At 38.6% G+C, this 19,667-nt stretch overlaps 1 protein-coding gene and 1 long non-coding RNA gene across 4 annotated transcripts in view; one reads left to right on the top strand and one right to left on the bottom strand.

The window, feature by feature from the left end:
* Window positions 1-18,235, bottom strand: part of LOC139114116 (uncharacterized) — an 85,203-nt gene extending 66,968 nt beyond the window's left edge. The window contains exons 1-2 of one of the 3 annotated variants that reach the window (XR_011547796.1): window positions 17,572-18,235; window positions 16,735-16,806 (exon numbers count right to left, since the gene is read on the bottom strand). This is a non-coding gene — a long non-coding RNA (uncharacterized lncRNA). The other 2 variants (XR_011547798.1, XR_011547797.1) reach the window with 2 other exon arrangements.
* Window positions 1-19,667, top strand: part of LOC139114115 (nuclear receptor subfamily 6 group A member 1-like) — a 184,990-nt gene that overhangs the window by 136,645 nt on the left and 28,678 nt on the right. Inside the window, 1 exon segment of the mRNA XM_070675648.1 lies at window positions 715-770. Within this exon segment, the coding sequence (XP_070531749.1) occupies window positions 715-770 (56 nt within the window).

Below are 19,667 nucleotides of genomic sequence, written 5' to 3'. Positions count from 1 at the left end.
CTATCCAAAAGTTGACTTTTCATTTTCATGACATCATTTTTTTTCTGCTCATCTGTACAATACTTACAGAATGGCAAATATACTGTTTCTTAAAAATTTGAACCACACGAAGCAGCAGGAGAACTTTTTTGAAGTAAAATCTTCACCGTATTAACCGTTTGAGTGCTGTAATTTTCCCTCCAAAATTTTACTGCAACATTTTACCAATTTTTGTGATGTTTTTTGTAATCATTATGATAATTTTGGACCAAATGGACTAAGTGTTCATTGGCTACAGCTTTTGATCAAAATATTGGGAAAAATCTAAAAAAAATTGTCGTGATCTGAAAAAAATTGTCTGCATTATTTTTGAAAGGTGACAAAAATAGACTTTGGCACTTACAGGGTTAAAGAATCAAGCTTGAAGGATTTGGAAATGACATAACAAATTGAATGAGAAGTACTTTGCCCATAACTCAGGAAAGCTTTGATCTTTGATCTCACCTGTACGTACACTGTGCCCGATAACTTTTGCCGATCAAAATGAGACTCAGATTTGGCACTTGAAGAACAGAGGACCCAAATCTTCATCATGAAAACAAATTATTTTTAGGCAGCCCTCCCATCATATTTTGAGCAACTGGACACCCCCCTCCCCCCCCTTAGTATTAGGCCTAATGGACTTCTCCACTTTTGGCTGAGATTCAAATTCACTTTTGTTTTATTTTCCTTCAGCCATTAGGGAAGACGGAATGCCCGGCGGAAGAAACAAAAGCATCGGACCAGTGAAGGTAGGAAATGAAAATGTGGTGCTGAGGGTATACGTGGGAGAAGATGCAACTGTTGTCAAAACAAAATACTGATTAATTATTGTTATTAATTAGTTCTGTTATCTTTGCACCATATGTTTTCGATGCAATCGATAGGTTGGGCAATTTTTATTGGACCTGGCCGCAGCCTGCTTCAATTTCACACAACATAAATCTGAGAGGCCATGAAATATTATATGTATATTTTTTTCTGAAAAAGTTCTCTCATGGGATTAAAACGCCTTTGATGAATGCTTGGGGTTATTCAGAGAACTGTTAACAGTGTCACATACGAAAAAAATGGTTTGTTGACCTTTGACCTTGGATACAAACTGGTGAAAGTGTGCTGATTGGTCGCTGTCAAAAGTGTGCATCAGGCGTCAATTGACTTCTCATGTTCCGATTTGGTGAAATGCATGCATTCTTGACGTCCAGTATTAAGGGTTTCTAGAAGCTTGGCTGGGAATTGTATTTGTTAATTTGACATTGACATGGTCGCAAGGTCATCAAGATCGTGTTTGCGCTTTTTGTCATAATGACTGATTTTCGTCATTTCCAATCTGAGAGCTGACTACCACTTTTAAGTGCTAGTTTGGCCACAGCAGCAGATAGTTGTTCATATTTGATGTTAGTGTGTACAAAAAGGTTAGCCAAAGCGTGTCGCAGAAAGTCTTCAAATTTTATGAAAGTGGAGAAATTAATTAGATCATTGTAGAACTTTGTGGCAGTTAAGGTGTGCCTGGCAACCTCTGAGGACAAAAATTGGGCAGTCTGCTGTTGAACAATACAATATGTCCATAACAGTGTGGAGTTTGGTCTTTGTAGTTAATGGCTTGTTTGTTATATGTAGGTGATATGTTTTTCACACTCACAAAGCATCCAGACATGTCTGCTTGGTAGCTATAAATATCACTGACCAACCAGAATTAACTTCATTTCCAAGAAATGCTTGTTCACGTCTCTTCTGAAAATAATGTGAACCACATTTTGTCAGAGTTTGTCATCCCATGTCATCTATTTTAAAAAACGTAATAAGTCACATCTATACAGGCCAGGAAAAAATCCAGGGGTCTCCTTTTTTTTGAATTTCATACCTTGAAACCCAATCATCCCCATGTCTGTGTCAAGGGGTCCAAGTTTGCTGTAGATATAGATAGCATTGGGGCAAACCATAGTGGTAAAAGGGTTGTTATATTTTTCATATTGTAGCAGTATTTCACCAGAGATGCTGCTTTCTCCTTTCAGATGTACTATACATGTACAATCTAGTTGATCAGCAGCCATATTTGCCCTAAACTTTGAATGGTTTCATCTAAAAAAGCTGCCGGGTGATTGTCTGCCTGGCACTGTGCAAAACTGTAGCTCGGTTTTTGAAGTTTTAAGGACATCATGTGTACTTACACTGCATGAGTGTCAATCCATACTGTAACTGCCGTCAACCAGTGGGTGGAGGAGCCATGTTTGCGAAATTCTGCACCCTATCACAGCTTTGTGTCTGGATTAGTAATACATCAAGATAGTTAATCCTCACTTGTGCTCAGACAAATCTCTTTCAAACGTGGCACAAGAGAGTATTCTGGTACCCTATGATCTTTCTCAGGATAAAACTTCATGTGAGGTCAAAAGTGACAATACAGTGTGAAAAACTTGTGACTTTGTTTCAGGTGTGGCTGCAAGTCTGCTCATTGTTGGTTTCAAATTTGTGTTTTGGGACACGATCCAGTATGGCTACTGGCCAGACCTGTTACTGTGACTGTTTACTTTTCTATGCGTGGCATGTTAACTTTGTATGCCGTAAAAAGCTGTTTTTCAAACTAATGGTACAGTCGATCTAAAACTTCAATGCGCCCTGACCAACTGCTTCAGAAACGGTGCACAAAAGATGACAGACATTTTTGTTGACAAATGTACGTCACCTGATGGCATGATAAATAGAACGCTACTGATTGGCTATCTCCCCCTTTGCATGCGCCTGCCCGCACAAGAGGCCTCTACATGTACATGGCCTCATTTTTTCCCCCCATATTTAATGTAAATTGGGGACAAGTACAAGTGGTATGACTAATAATGGGAGTTGCTTTGAGTCCTTCTGTACGTGTCAGCGTCATGCATTTTAAATGAACCTGTATCTATGGGCTTTTTTCGTGCTTGACGCGAAGAGCCGAGACTGAAGTGGAGTACTTTTGAATATCTTTCAAAAGTTGCCGTTGGGGCAGTATTGATGTGACACAGAAACATATGTTCATCGACTCTATTTTGGTCTCTGTATTGTGCTCCAATTGCTCTCAGTGTATTCTCTGATTCACACGTCCCAAATGTGTCTTTGTGTCCGGCGTTACTCTGTTGATAATGTGTTCTCAATTTTTGTTCTCTCGTACCAACACATTTTCCTGTTCTTCTCACACGAGTAGGTTGAAGTGCATCGGGGGAAAAAACCTGTTAATAAAGCTATACGAAGGCAATGTCTACTAAGGATTCATCTTCCTTTAATTCAGCCATGGGCGACTCTGGGAAAGCCAAGCAATTTTTGAAATGCCCGGTAATTATATCTGCTCTTTTAGAGTGCTACTACCTTCAGTCTCAGCACAAAAATAGGTTTCTTGTACACCAGAACAGTGTATCCCCCAAGTTGCTTGTAAGTTCACTTAAATCTTTGAGTCACGCAAGAAATTTCTCAGAATTTCTATCAGTCAGCCCAGGACTGAATTTTTTGTAATTTTCTAGAGTGCAAAATGAACTCTCTTCAGTATGTAGCGTCCAAACGGATTAGTGGACACTCTGGCTCGGTTCATATTTTTCAACACTTTCATATTTTTTGACCCTTCACAACCTTGGTTCGGTCCAAATCCAATGCCAGCAATGGTGATTGTGAACCTGTACAAGGGAATTATTGGGGGTGAACAGGCAAAACTAACCCAACTATAGTTGGTTTGTAAATTCGATTTCCACAGCATCATGTTTATTTTGGAGTTGAGTAGGAGACCGGCTGATACCACTCATTTTCAGCACGTCACCCACACATTTGGCAGCATTTGGAATTGTGTTGACAGCATGTGAGAGCATTACCATCCAAACATATATACCTGGACCATAAGGGGAAGCCCACCACCCCTCCCATGGCCTGTAATGTGTATTGTCATTGTATAAAAAACAAAACCAAAAAAATACTCAAAATCTTGCTCACAATCTGAACAATTCAAAGGAAGATGAGCCTTGTGACCACATTAAAAACTGATTATGAAAATTTTTGCAGTGGCCTCTCAGTTGCCAGATTAAATTCTTGATAATCAGATGTTTATAATGTGCGAAATTACAGTGTCATATGGTCTGACATATGCCAGCCCCTGTGAACTAGGCAAACCCTGGCAACTCCATGTTATTTCATCCCCCTGATGTAATATTCCTGGCCAGGCTTTGGGAACAGCTGTAGAACCGCTAGAATTTTTCACTTGTTTTTTTATGTAATACACCAATAGTCAGTAGAGAATGTACCAACGGAGAATTGCTCATACACCAATCCCTTCGGATTAAAAACGAGGTTACAGTAATCCCTTGAAATTGAAAACCAAAAATCGCTGTAAGGTTTTTGAATGTAGACTGAGTATTCACATTTCATAGTGATCATCTTCCAAACCCCACTGATTCCAAAGTTCATGGTTTAAAAGGTTTTTGCAGGATTTCTGACGCGTACGGCATGTTTTTGTGAACATACATGTGTATTATTTGGCTGCCGGAACAGTTACTGAAGTAAACTGGGCTTGTTCTTCCAAGGTTAACAATACTCACAATGCACTGCTACATGTTCTTACACTTGAACTTCCATCAAAGTAAAAATCTTCCTGTACTTTACCATATAAGGAAGGGTAGACTTCATGAATTATTCATGAGTGTTGGCATTACCATGTTTACCTGTATAAGCGCCAATCACTGGCCTTAAAAACTTTGCTGTCAACTTTACCTCCTAAATGGTAAAAATATTATTTGTAATTTCTCATTTCCAAATTAAGATTGGGAATTTGAAAGCTTTGTGCTTGATGAATAAACATTTTTGATTGATGAAGACTAAAGCTAAAGACGCTCCATTTTTCAGAACTCTCTCATTACATTTTTCCTCTATTTCTTTCCATTGTTGTTTCTAAATCTGGTTATGAATATGATGCATAGAAAAATACAAAATATGCTATTTGTAGTTTCTCATTTGTGATTGAGATTTGGAATTTGACATTTATGCTTGACGAGTTTGGATTTTGATGGATCGGAACAGTAGCTAAAAATATTCCTTTTCTCAGAATTAACTCTCTGGTTATATTTTTTCCTTTATTACTTTCCATTGTTGTTTTCTAAATCTGGTTATGATCCACTGAAATTCCTTTTAATCATTTCATTTTTGTACGGTCTGCATACACAGACATGATTTTTGGAAGTTGTTTGTCTGACAGACATCTGAATTTCACTTTCCAACAAAAGATATATCAACGGTCAGTGGGACACAAAGTCGGTCAGTCTAACCGCTCTTGGTACAGTACTAGTCACATAGACTCCTAAACTATAGGGCCACCCTCGCAACAAAGGTAAATTGCCAAAATTTAGAAAAAGTTATAGCATTCTGATGTGTGGTGTTTGAGGCTGCAGATCCAAATTTTATGTTGAAGCATTTTATATGTAAAATTTGTTCAAAATCTGAAACATCCAAGGATTTGAATCTTGCTCGCTGTGCGTCAACTGCTTGTCAGACTGTAGGGCAACTTGATTTGTGTCCCTATGCAGACCAGGGCTCTAAATTAGCGGTGGTCTTGCGTCAAACGACCACCATTTTTCCATGCTTGACCTCCAAATTCTGTAACTGGTGGTCATTTTGACCACCATGGAAAAAAATTAGTATTTCAGCGGTTGCCGGTTTGTCTGATGGCATGGCGAGGGCACCGTTTCATCAATACAACATTGCAATTGGCCTTGAAGAAATTGATACACATAACGTTTCGTTCCTTTTTGTGGCGCAGGGCCTTCACAGGTGCCAATAAACTAAATTTCATTTTGCAACATTTATGCAAATATTTCTTGCAACGGAAAAAAAATTCAAATCCTTCTACTTATCATTACAAAACATTAGACAACGCAGCGATCACTTTGGAACTCTTGCAAGTATAAAAATACGATTGCAAGATAGACAACATGAACGAATTGTGCCACCTGTTTGCATGTTATTTGGGTTCCAATAAAGCACGAGTCAGTAGTGAGAAGTTGTTGGCAAAATCAGTTTTTTTTTATCCAACATCGGTATTATTTTTTTTATCCACTGTACAGACATGTATTTTTTGGGTACAGCCATGTTCAGAGACTCCCACCATAACATTGACCTCTCTTTTCATGAATACAAAAAGCCTTATAATATGATTCAGTTCAAAAAAAATATTGACTACCAGTTCCCTTAAAATGACCACCAAATTTAAAATGTGGTGGTCAAAATGACTACCAGGATAAAATGTTAATTTCGAGCCCTGCAGACACACACATGCACAGAAACAATATGTTGCAGTTTAGAAATTCTGCCTCATCCAAATCTAAGGCAACCAAGGCATTGACAGACAGACAGAAAAAAAGAGAAAAATAACTTTGTGATTTGTTTTCTCTTAATGGTTAGAGCAGCACATTTTGGTGGATATGAATTGTCTGTTCTAGTTCATAAATCATTAGTTATTGGTTTTCTTGAAATTCTTACCTATTATCTGAACTACTGTAGTCATTTGCAGGGCATTGCATGTGACTTCATAGGGCCTATGAATTATTATATTCAGAGATTAGATCAGAAATTAGAAAAATGCAAGTAAAAATATAGAAAAATGGGTAAAAATAAGTAAACATAAAATCTACAGTGATTTGGTAAACTGGCAGGTGTTGACAATTGATAATGTTTGCCCATTCCTTAGAGATTTTTTTGGGAAAATGTGGAAATTTTCTACTTTGGTGCGAAGCTTCATGTCGATGCTGGGTGTTGTGTGCATTGATGGCTTAGGAGTGTGGGGGCAGTGTCATGAATCATACAGATAGTTTGTTTCTGCCATCAATCAGCTAAAGCTGGAGGTGATGCTTCACGCAGGAGAGAGCTGTCACGCCCGTCAAGTTCACTCAGAGGTGAAGCGTGAGGCCGTTTTGATATCGGGCCCGTCTGGTGTTGGCGTTCTCAACTGCTTAGTTTCCAAGTTCTGCATTGGGTCTATGGTGCCCCCGAGGGCGAATTTGTCCCATTCACGGGTCATCTGTGTATATCTCAAGAGTGTCACAGGCTTCGTTTAACCCCCCCCTCCCTGTCATAGCTTTCACAGATTGAGACAATAAAAGAATAAATCAAATAAACGTTTGCAAAAATGAGTTTATCACTAGAATAACAATTAATGCCTCAATTTAGATCGATGAATAATTTATTTATATTGTTGAAAAGAATTATTATTAGGATTGGTTCGTTGGTTTGGTGTGATGAGGTGTGGCAGGTTCCACAGGGTGAATTTCAGGCTGAACTTTATTCTTTCTGGATAAATTATTGGCTGTGCCCCTGTACTCTGGGTGAATTCTTGGCTGTACCTAGAATAAAACTTACACTGTATAGTGTGCTGGGGAGTTGTTACGGAATCACTTGTCAGCTGTGCTGGTTTAAAATATTTTTTGATGGTGCTTACGCAGGTGAATTTTCATCAAGAATCATTGTGGGGTAAATTTTTGGCCGTGCCATGGTGCTTTCACATGCCATGGTGAAGGTTTGGATATCCTGCGTAAAAGCGATCCATGATGGGTTTTTTGCTTTCTGTTCTGGGCTGATTTGAAAAGTCTGCTTTAGGAAGACTGATAGTTTCATGTTGTGTGTTTTTCTGAAACCAGATGGTGCATGAGGGCCGGTTTTTTTTTTCCAAATTGTGTTTGGCTTGTTAGTACACTTGGGGACACGTTCAGTGCCACGCTGTCTCACGGCTCATAATCTGTTTGAATGGCGTACGTGACGCTGAATAAAAAGTCAAAAGGGTCATGCTGCCGTGTAAGGTATCTCAACTTTGGCAGTATTCTCATTGTTCTGTTGCACAGGGCAACAACTGTGTCACTCTTTGCCATACCTGTTTTTTCTACTAGCTCTTGTCTCAACGCACGATGACCACACCACCAAGTTGAGATATTAAACTCTTTCGGTTGTCAGTCGGCGCGAGCTAAAAATAACGACAATATGGCGGCCCTCATGCAGATCCTAACATGGATTTTGTTCTGCGCGCCATTTCTTCCAAGTCACCATTTTTGGAAACACTGATACTGCTCAAATGTAGGGTTGGTCATGTTCACACAAAGTAATAAATGAGTGATTGCTGTTCATTTAGAAGTGAATAAGTAGGTAACGAGTGGAAAACATGTCTTCAATACATGCAAATGAAACGATGCGTGATTAACTGTATAATTACTATTTTTTTCTCAATTGGCCTGTCTAATTACCAACTGATGGCTGCTAATTTATTTGCACTACACCTGCCGATCAACTGAAGCAGAAGTCTGTTCTTATATTTCCAAGTTTTTTTTTTCTTCTCTCTCTCTCACCTTTTGCATATATGCATGGTAGTGAAATGCAAGCTATAGCCATCGGCCATGAAAAGCTGTTGAACTGGCTAGCATATTTGATTTCGTAATCTGCCGTTGGAGGGTGATGCGGGTAACCAGCATGCTAATAGGTTGCAGGTCAACTGAAGTTGAACCCACCCTGCCTGTGTCAATAACCCCATTGTCTAGGATGGTTTACGGAAAGGTCGCAGGTCAAGGATGTGTCTCGTTTTGACGTTGCTACTGATAGGGCAAGATTAATACCAGACACGCAAGTTGAATAGCAATCATGATGTACAACAGTTCACTAAATTTTTTTGCTTCAGTGACCAAATTTTCAGAGGAAAAAAAATGGGGAAAATAAGATGGTGTATGTGCCTCATCGTGAATGGTAATCCCATTTGACGGAAATGTTTCTGAGTGTGTTTGTGATTTGAAAACCAGGCACTTGACAGTGAATTACAAGAGCCTTTAGAGTTGGAATGCGGTCACAATTTATGATTGCGGAGTTTAGGAGAGAGACATGAGAAGAATGAACGTTTCTTTTTAGGAGTGGGCAATAAATTTTTGATTAGAGGGCAATTTAGATTTTTTTTTATCTATAGGTTAAACCTGACTGGTATTATCTCGGCCAATCAAAGTGTTTGTTGTATTTGTCGCATTTTAATCTGGGCCAGGGAGCATCTACAGAAACATAATTCATGTGAGGATGTTTGTGATTGTGGGGAGACCACATGATGAACAAGATGTAGGGGTTTTGTGTTGCTGGTTTTGTGTGATCGCCGTCGCGCGTGTTTTATCCTGGAGCTCCCTAACTGCATGCAGAAACAGCCAAGCTATCAGCACAGCTATACAGCCGTTTTTGAGAACAAGCAATCTACTTGAAATTGCCTACACCCGGTTATTCTCTTTCCCTCAGAATAAAAAGTGTGTCAAGTGTTGACCAAGTTGGCTGGTGTACGTGACTTGTGAACAGCGCCCTCTATTTATCTTTTGCAGCATTAACCAAACATTTGTCAACGTAGCAGAGTTGGCAGTTTGCTGCCCTCATGCAGCTGGTATGAGAGAATGTCACTTTCCTTACGTAGATCAACATCAACATAGGCAGTACAAAAGTTAATATTAAGTAAGACTAGTCATTGTAAGTCTGAAAAAGACTTGCATTTTACTAAACTTTTTGGTTATGCCATGTAATGTTACCGAAAATTTTTATCGCACGTTGTAACAGCGTAGGGGATCTTGATCATAAAGCGTATTAGTTCTGCTCAAAGAAACTGTAACAAATTAATGAAAAACTATAATTATTGCCTAGAACAAACAGCACACGACCAAAATATTTTTTCAAGTTCAAAGGGTTATTTGGACTGGCAAGATAGCTAGACATTGTTGACAGAGAACAGTATGCTGACCTGTCATTGCTAATATTCTGTAGTTGACTTAGTCCTCGTGTAAGTTGACTGTGTCTGAAGTGTAGTGTTGTTTTTAGTTGAAGTGAGCCGTAAGTCTGAGCCCCTTCTTAGGCGTAATTTTTTGTGTAAAGTCTGGTACTTGCCCGTGAATTCATTTAACATCGTGTTGTACACGCATGATTATACTATTTCCTCAAGCCAGAAGGGCTTGGCGCTATGCACCAGTAAGAGACCAGACATTGAAGCTATAGTATATGCACATGGTTCTTATCTCTAAGGGACAGTAGCTGTAACTTTTGATGATTTTTGTCACTATTTTTGTTTTAAGTGTCGGCTGCATTTGCACACATTGTACAAAATGGCCAGTTGTAATTGAAACTTGTAAATATAATTGGAATTGCGATAAGTTTATGCATTCCCAAGGGTTCTATGCAGTATGAACAAGCTTGTAATAACCATAATGACCGCAGTTTAGAAATGCCCCGTTTTGATCAAGAGGTCCCAATGGGTCAATCAGGTCAGTGACCCCATAATTAGCATACAGGTATGCAAATGATGGTCTGGTACCTTGAAATCAATATGTGACTAGATATGGAAGTCCTCCTTTGGTACTTGTCAACATGTTAGCAAAACTATCACAACTTGAACTATAACTCAGAGGTTATTTATCGCACAGTAGATGTGTTATATTATTAAAGTTAAAAGAGAGGCATTTTCACATTTTTAGCTGAATATTGAATTAAAGTTCATTAATTTAAGCTACAATTTGCCAAAACTTTTGAACTATTTTCTTGTATTTTCATTGTTTGTAAAAATAGAATTGTACTTACAGAATCATGTTGAAGGTCCCAGCGTTCAACTAGGCAACAAAACCTTTTTGTGTTCAATGTAAAATGTTTTTGTTGACAACTGAATGTTGGTTTGGAATGTAATGGAATGTGTTTGTCAACAATACCATTTCGTACATAAAGGATTGTGTTTTTTCGTGAGGCTGATATTTTGTGTGTCGACACTTTCTTTTTTTTTGGCCGGGGAGGGGGAATAAGAAACTGTATTTTTTATATCATGAACATCTTGAAAGTATCATAGAAGTTACAGTGTTTTTACATCTTATAAAGGTAGTATGCGCCTCGAAAGTGAAAGACTTAAACTTTCACTCAAACTTTCTGAAAGGAATCTTTCAACCGCTCTCTTTCAAAATCAAGAATAAAAATCGGGGGTCACCATGCAAATTTTGGTACTAGAGAAACAAATTACCCAAATTTTACTGATATTTGAAATTCAAAATGGGCCACCATCCCTGTGTTAACTCTAATAGGAAAAACAAGATTTTTCGATTTTTTTGAAAAACTAAGACGGTGGAAGTTTTTCAAGAGCTTTAAAATGAGCCCCCACACATGGTTTATCAGAAAAGAATTGTAAAAATTTGAGTCTGAATCTCTATCCCCGAGGCGCATTCCATGTAAAGCTACAAATGCACGGGAATTCTGCGTTAAATATCAGAAAATTTGTGTGTCTGTGTGTTGATGGGAGGGAAAATTCATCGGGGAAAGTAGGTCTACACAGAACAGAATTCAGGTGCTCAGAATGACCTACTTTTAAATGCCTCCATTCTGTGGCGTAGTAGGCGTACATAAAAATAATATGAAGTCTGAATGACGCTGTAACATAATCCTATTCCATTGTCCTACCTTGAAATATAGACTCTTATTACCATGGAGACGGAGGATGGCTGTCTGACCGTGACAGTTGACAGAATAGACCCCCACCCAACAAGGCGAGAATGTAAATACAGTAGGCCTAATTGTATCAGGTGTCCCCCTTTTTTGTTAGAACTGGGTTTATAAATTTGTTTATCCACAGCTCTCATCTCTCTTTCTCTCCATGTCGCGTTTGGTGACTATGCAAAAGGGGGCAGGTTGGTACCTTTGAACTGTGCGCAGCCGTCCATTTGGTACGGATCCTTTGCAGTGACCCACACTTGACATTAGCATATGAATGTGTCTGTTGTCAAGGGAACCAGACAGATTTATGAATAGTGTCTGGAAAAATGGTTGCAGCATTAATGCATACTAGACAATTATCAAACAAAAAAGACACAACCACATGACCAAAACTAGGACAGGTTCGAGTTGCAACTTCTGAATATATGTGTGTATATATGGTTTACAAGAACCTGTGTTTATGTTGCATTTGGATGTTATTATACCACTGAGCTGTATCTTAGTCTGAACTAAGTGGAAAGCTTAAATTTTACACCATTGATATTATATCGATATTGTAAAACAACTGTATGTGAAATTTAGCTCCTATCTTTTTATGGAAATGAAGCTCAAATACCAAAATATGACTGAATTTCTCCCCAGTTTTTCATGCTATATTGTTGGTCTTAAAACGGATGTGATGTGGTGGATGCTTCTTTTAATAGCCCCGTTTCTCAAATTTGTAAAAAACCAGGGAACCATAAATTTGTATTTAATACATAGGGGCAAGCGTTTTCCATCATTCCATTAGCTGTACCCATATTCTTATGATCTCTTGATCATGATCCTTCAGGAATCTTTGAGGCATAGAAACTCATAGTGCAAATGTATTCGTCTGAATATGATCAATATGACAAAGTCATATCCCGTTCTGAAATTAATACAGGTTGTATTTATGAAAGATACAATGTTATCTCCTAATCGGCTCTTCATTCTCAACCAAGGGGAAAATTTCTCTCATATTTGATCAATCATGAACAACATCATAATATTTTTAAGACACCTTAAGATATTTGTGTAAATCATCAGAAACCCAACTATTTTAAGAGAAATTAACACCTTTGATAATCAAACAAAAAGAACATGCATGTTTATTTGTAATTTGTTCAACATTGTTACATCAGCAGCTGTGGTGTGGGGCCATGTTTAAAAAGACCTTCCTGAATCTTAAAAAAAATCGTGACTTACAGTAAAATATGATGTGTCGTTAATTTTCATCATGAAATTCCCAGACAGATGACAGAGGTTGTGATCATTATCCCGCACGCAGGGTACAGAAAAGCTGCTTGGCATCAGCTGGTGCCGTTTGAATGAGTGTTACTAATAGGATTAGTCCAGTGGTCATGGGAGCATCACTCGGCACTGCTGCCCACATATTCTGAATCATGCAAAGTCCACTGGTCTGAGTGAAGTCAGTCTGACCAGTTGAAAGGTAGATCTGTCAGTCACAGCTAAAGAAGTGCAGTTTTTCAGCTGGTACCAAAAAAACCAAGACACTTTCTCAACCATGAAATGTCTGATTATTTCCCTAAATTTAACAATTATGGGGGGAGGGGAATTTTAAAATGTGACAGTGTCGTGACAATAGAACATTATCGGCTCATTTGTTTTCCAAAGATCTCTGTCTATATTCAAATGAATTCTTCAAGACCAAATTTTGTCCATAGTTTGAGTGTATATGAACTATGCAAATGCATTGATATGATTCTTGTCAATGTAACCTGGCCTATCTGATTGGCTCATGACCAGGTGTTTTATCCCCGGGCAACAACCAATCAGTGATGTCCACAAATTTTCTCACTCTGGGTCAAAAAGTGACCGATATCACATTTGACATGATCACAGATGGATTCAAGCGTATTTGCTCTGTATAATACTTTGGTCGTCAATAGATTTAACCAGAGGTGAAAATAAGTCAATCAATCAATCAGCAAAGTTTATATAGCGCCAAAATCCAAATACAGTGTTTTGCTCTGTGATGCTCAATGACTAAACCACACTGTATGCTCTGGAGAACATGTGTGCTTTCAGTTTTCTTTTGAAAGTTTCCAAGTTTAGGGATTCTCTGACGTCAAGTGGTAGTGCATTCCCATAGTTCCAAAATCAATACTTGGAACAAGAAAATGAACTTCTGTAGGAATTTCAGTACAACGGAAAGTCAGGAAGTCTTTTCTGTGGTTTCTCAGGAATTGTTACAGGCTCCCCTGACAATCAGTTGAATAAGCTTGTTTTGTTGCGCCAGTGGCTTGATTCCAAGCTGCGGTTTACCAGCATTACGTCAAATGTAAACAAAACTACCATTCAGACATCCCCCTTCACCCCCTGATTACATAACAGAAAATAAACATAACAGAGAAACCAACCACATAATTTATTGCAGTGGACACACCTGTGTGACTTACATTACAGATCGGATGATAAGCCCTTAATACATTCGCTAAAAGAGTCGAAGGAGTTTTTGTTTTGGGAGTGTGTGACGGGCCTGACTGGTCAAGTCTTTGTCACTTACTCGGTGACGTAATGCTTGGCAAACAATACTACTGTCTGCCAGACACCATACAGCAGCTCACTTTGCCCTAGGATTAGATAATGCAGCTTGGGCAGAATGGGCATATTTTGAAGGCAGCTGGCACCAAGCCATCCAGTCTCCAGAGCCTCATATCTTTCATATCTTTTTCATTTTGTTGAACTCATCAAGTAGTCTGGGAAGAGAATTTTTCAAAAGATGACTACCACATTTTTTAATAGGCAGATGTTTTTTTATACTTCATGTGGAGAGAAATTTAAAAAAAAAAAGCAACGAAAACTAATGGAACGATTTTCATAAATGCCTTTTTGTAACACTTGTAAGGTACTTTTTTCAACCCAGTGGAGGCCACAACTCCCCGAAAACTGAAATTGTCTGTTTGTTTTGAATACTTTTTTCATTCAGTTAGACAGATGGTGAGCATAAAGTGCTGGCGTTGAATGCAGCTTTGGTATTGTCTGCAGCTCTGTATTACGTAATCACACCTTTTACATCACCCAACCGTTCTCTAATAGTTATGCAATTCATACCGTGTAGTATGAGGTGTTTTTACTGCAATAGTTGCCAAGACAGTGAGCTCTTCAATTTGAAAGTTGAAGAACAAGAAGGAAGGTACACTTTTCATGTTGTCAACATTCTCAATGAAAACAGGATGTTTTGTAGGACATGACTATAGGTTTCTAATAGATCTGACTTCATTTAGGGGGCTTTTTTTGATGACAGAAATGGCCAGTCACAGAATTATCCCATAGAGGAGCATCGCAGCCCAGTCAGTGAATTAAAAAAATAAAACTGAAGGAAATTTGGAGGTAAACAATTCTCAGCAGAGGCTCTCGTGCGGAGAGCGCCCTCTAGTGTTCAGGGCCATTCATGTAGTTTTATTGTCTCTGATCTCATGTTTATACATGTCTAATTATTATGAATGTCTCCATCTTTGTACACTATGAATTCCTTTTTTAAGCAGTACTCCGTTTTTGAAAGTATGAGAAAGAATATGAAGAAAAAGACTGCCTTTCTTTGCCCCCTTCCTCTGCCATATGTGTAAACAATAAATAATGTCTGATATGTGTTTGTTTAGAATATCTAGGCAGGGGCAATAGCACTAATCCAATATGCAATCATAAGATTGAATGGTATCTAGTATGATTTGTTCTCAATATTGTGAGGTAGGGAAAGAAAAGAGACAGACACTAACTTGAGAGATTAGAGATTGTCAAAACAGAGACAGAGACAGAGAGACAGAGAGAGAGAGAGAGAGAGAGACAGAGAGAGAGAGAGAGAGCGAAGAAAAAAGGGTTATTGTGTAATAGATGGCTGTTTGTGATGTATCTGATTTCTACCAATGCTGAGGGGTGGCGGATGTTTGCACTGTTTATCTCTTAATCTATGTTGGATTTTGTATCGTGCATTGCGATGTTAACGCCCCTACGCCCTGTTAAATGCAACAGTGGATTATTGATCATGCTGATCAGTGTGTGTGTGTGGCAGGTCGCAAACAACGTGAATAAATCACTGTGTCAAATCTCTTTTTCCTGGCATCAAAAAAACGAGAGACAGGCCATGCCTCATCGCATGCATTGAGGCTTGTTGTGCTTTTGGATTTGGCATTCAATGCATGTAAACTTTGACCTCCCAGGCTCACAGTTGACCTTTCACCCCACACTCAGCTTTTGCAAAAGCTGTTGACTAGACATATGCGGGACCACGTTGGAGGGGTCTTGGTCCGGCACTTTGTCAAACATTTCAAAATGCATGCAATATGACCTTGCCTGCTATACCCCTCCACCTGATAAACCATTAATTTGAATTTGGCAATAAAAAATATACCAAAGATTATACTGGTAGGAAAGTATATGCAAAAGTGCATGGGATATGCATTCTATTCTTTGGGAGGATGATGTGCTTAAAATGTTTTTCACTGCAAAGCGATGTAGCCTAGGCATAATGTACTTAAATCAGCACTTGCTTTATTTACTATACTCGTATTATTGTGTCTCATAGGAAGGTGATAGGGTGAGATTTTAGCCACACAAACCAAAAGCCCATCAGACTATTGACAATACATGAGTGATCTTTTTGACAGGGAGATGAAAAAACGGGGCCAGTCGTAGATATACATTAAAAAACCAGCCACCATTTTGAATTTCAGAATTCAGTTAAAATCAATGCTAAACATTGAACGGTAACATTTGATTGATTTCCTTGATTTTTAACATTAAATTTCATCGCCATGACAACATGTGAAAACATGCAACAGCAGGAGTTCAAAGAAAGCCGTTTTGTCCAACCTGTCCCCGCAGGTAAACTTCAGCTATTACTAGTATTCTAATATGTCACCACTGAACTTCTACAGGACTCAGAATATTCCAGCCTTTCACCACCCGTTGCTAAGGGCCCAAACCAGTCCGTATTAATGGTGATTGTGGCACCTGTAATCTAAATATGCCAATATATGGTCAAAGGGGCGTTCCTTGGTATTCAAAATGCCTATGTGAGGGCGCTGTTTTTAAAAAGCGGCCACCCGCTTAAAATCTGTGATTGGTTAGATTTTCTTTTTCCATGGTAACTGTGGCAAAATTTGAGCAGGTGACAGTATACCTTTAATGGTGATTGTGGCACTTTTCATTCGGAACTGAGGCAGACAGAATAAGAAAATAATGTAAAGGTGTATTTACCTCATTTACCTGTTTTCTGAGGTTGCGCAGCTAGAGGTCAGAGTTCACAGATCCGTTGGTTATGATCAGATTCTGCAAGAAAGTTAAATAAAAGCTATGTGTAGATATAGACAGTTTCTGTACTGTTTACGGCATAGATGTGGGCCATCAGAGACAATTTTCAAAAAAATGTTGAAAAAGGTAAATAATTATTTAAATATATTGATAAACCTGCTAAGATATATCAAGCTTGGAAACTTGTAACTCTCAAAGACAGGCAAAAATCAGATCAATACGTAAAATGATTGATATTTTGGTAAATAATGCTATTTTAAAGAACAGAACAACAATACTTTTCAAGCAAAGTCTTCAAAAATCTTACAATTCATGTTATCAGGAAATATAATCTCGGAAATACTTCACAGGACAAGACAAGTAAATGTTGCCAAGGTTTTCAAGTTATTCTTTGCTTTGTTTACAATATTTCTAGGGCTCCTCAAACCAATTTACCTTAACTTTGTTTCTCAGCTTTGCACAAACTCTGCGTCATGCATGTTCACCTTTCCCAGCCACAGATTAATATGTCAGTTAAACGCTTCTGACCTTTGAGTTCTGCAAGTGGTTCATACTCTGAGAGAGAGAGAGAGAGAGAGAGAGAGACAGAGAGACAGAGAGAGAGAGAGACAGACAGACAGACAGACAGACAGGCACACACAGAGAGTAAAAGTACACAGTTATATCATGCAGGATTGCCCTGTGACTGTGCAGCATTTTCTTCTTTTCAGTGTGGAGGATATTTCAGACGTACAGCAACGTCATGAAACCTTAAAAAAGGCAATGAACTGCTGAGTAGTTTACCTTGATCTATGAGAAAGGGAAGAGAAAACCTCTCGCAGTGGCATTTGATCCCCTCCCCCATGACAGACATCATGAGATTTTGCACAGCTTTTTTGATCTTCTTTATCCAGTGTCAGCCAAAGTTGATACCCCTCAATGTCAGTGAAGTGAGCTAGCCTGTGAAAAGGTCGAGATAGGGTGATTCCACTGAGCGCAGTGGAATTAGGGGTGTTCACTTGCTCTGTACATTGAACTTGCTCAAAGGAATTTTTTATTTGTGACTGTAGAGGGCTGAAAATTTGAGAAGTGAATTAGGGATATTTTTTGACAGTCTTCATCTGGGAATTGTAAAAGTGAGCTTTTGGAGGGTGTGTTTCTCTTGATTGGAGTAAATTGGAATTTTAATGTCCGTATATTTTGCTAATCCATTATAGCAGCTAGATGGCATTAATTTTAATGCCCTTGATGAGTATTGGAAAGAAACTCAATTAGATCCACCTGATTTTGTTTCTGTCTTGTTTTTTTAAATTTTAATCATGCATGTGAATCAATTGTCAAAAACACAGTGCAGACTGAGAAAGCTCAAGGCAACAAGCCCCCTCCCAGGAAGTTGCCAAGATGGAAATCACCCCTGTGGAGTTATAATCTGTCATTAAAATCTTCCAATGGTCACTACAAAAGCAGCCCTCTAATCATCTCCCCCCCCCCCCCCCCCTCCACTGTCTTTTCATAATCTGTTTATCAGAGCGACCTTAGAAAGGTCACTCCAGTTTATAGAACCTGTTCAACTGATTAATTTGTTATGCAAATGAGGCAATCAACTTGGTGTTGTGCAAGCGTGGGCTGTGGAGTCAAGGAGAGGTCAGTGGCATTGGCCAAAATCAAGACCAGTGTTGTCTTTTTAATCTCTCTTGGCAGTGGACAAACAACCTGTTCATTTATTCATGCAAATGTTATTTTTGTATAGTTGACCTCTAAATTGGTTAATGGGCACTTGGCATTTTTCCAATGTCTGCTTGCAAGCAATTTCACTTTGACCAAACCAAATGAAACTGAGAATAATATACATAACCAACCCTGATTTCTCAACCAGGGGAGATTTTGTCCGAAGCTTTTTCTTTATTAAGTTCTAATTTTTCATGTGTCTTGTTGATTAAGTGTTTGTCAAGGTCTGTGAAGTAAATTAGCAACCGGCTAGCTGGCTTCATGTCAATTTCCAAAGTTCAAAGTTTTGAACACTTTCATAGCCTGGGAAATACTCAGTCTCTTTGGAGGGAGGGGGGGATGGATGGAGAGAGAAATGATATTAAAGTGTGACAACTTGAGTTGCGAAAAAGAGTGAGAGTTTTCTTCATAATATGCCCGTCATAAAAATTTCATGAAAAATGTGTGTTTAGAATCGCAGCATGTACGCATCGCATTTCTGTCCCTATTTTCAACGTGACATTTCTTCACGGCCCCTGTCCGGTAGTTACCAAAACAAAGCGGAAGAATTGAACTTGAATCCCAAATATAAAGGAGAAGTGATACCCCACCAACAGAATGGAACATAAATATCGTTTACCATGACCTACATGTAGATGTCCATGAGACACACGAACTTGAAAGCTTATACACACTAACACGTACACTCTCACAGACATACACCAGACATGCATGGAGGCACTAGACCCATGACTAAAAAACAAAAACAGTCATACAGAATTGTGACTATAGTATAACTCAAGCTGGGCATCCCCCTTGTCATTGAGACCAAGGTCTGTCAACATCAAGAACATGCTGTCAGCTTGGACTTTGGTTCCTGAGAGATTGAAAAGCTTGCACACAGGTGAAAAAAAAAAAAGACAAATATCACCTGCAAATTTATTGACCATTCGGCTATATACACATGCAAACCAGAATAGACAAATGAACTCAAAACCAAACACAGAAATCTGTGATATCTATTTTGTTTGATGTGGCATAACCTTCAAGACCCTTGTCTGGCCTATCCAGTTTTACAGCATTCAGTGGCTGGCCTAATCATTTTTATGTATCAATCATGCACAAACAAAGACAAGATTTCGATGTTTTGACTGTCTGAATGAAGGGTTAATGACAGCACATTTGGATTGTTT

Source organism: Ptychodera flava, chromosome 16, assembly GCF_041260155.1.
Source record: "Ptychodera flava strain L36383 chromosome 16, AS_Pfla_20210202, whole genome shotgun sequence".
Taxonomy (NCBI): domain Eukaryota; kingdom Metazoa; phylum Hemichordata; class Enteropneusta; family Ptychoderidae; genus Ptychodera; species Ptychodera flava.
This window is presented reverse-complemented; position numbering and strand designations above follow the sequence as displayed.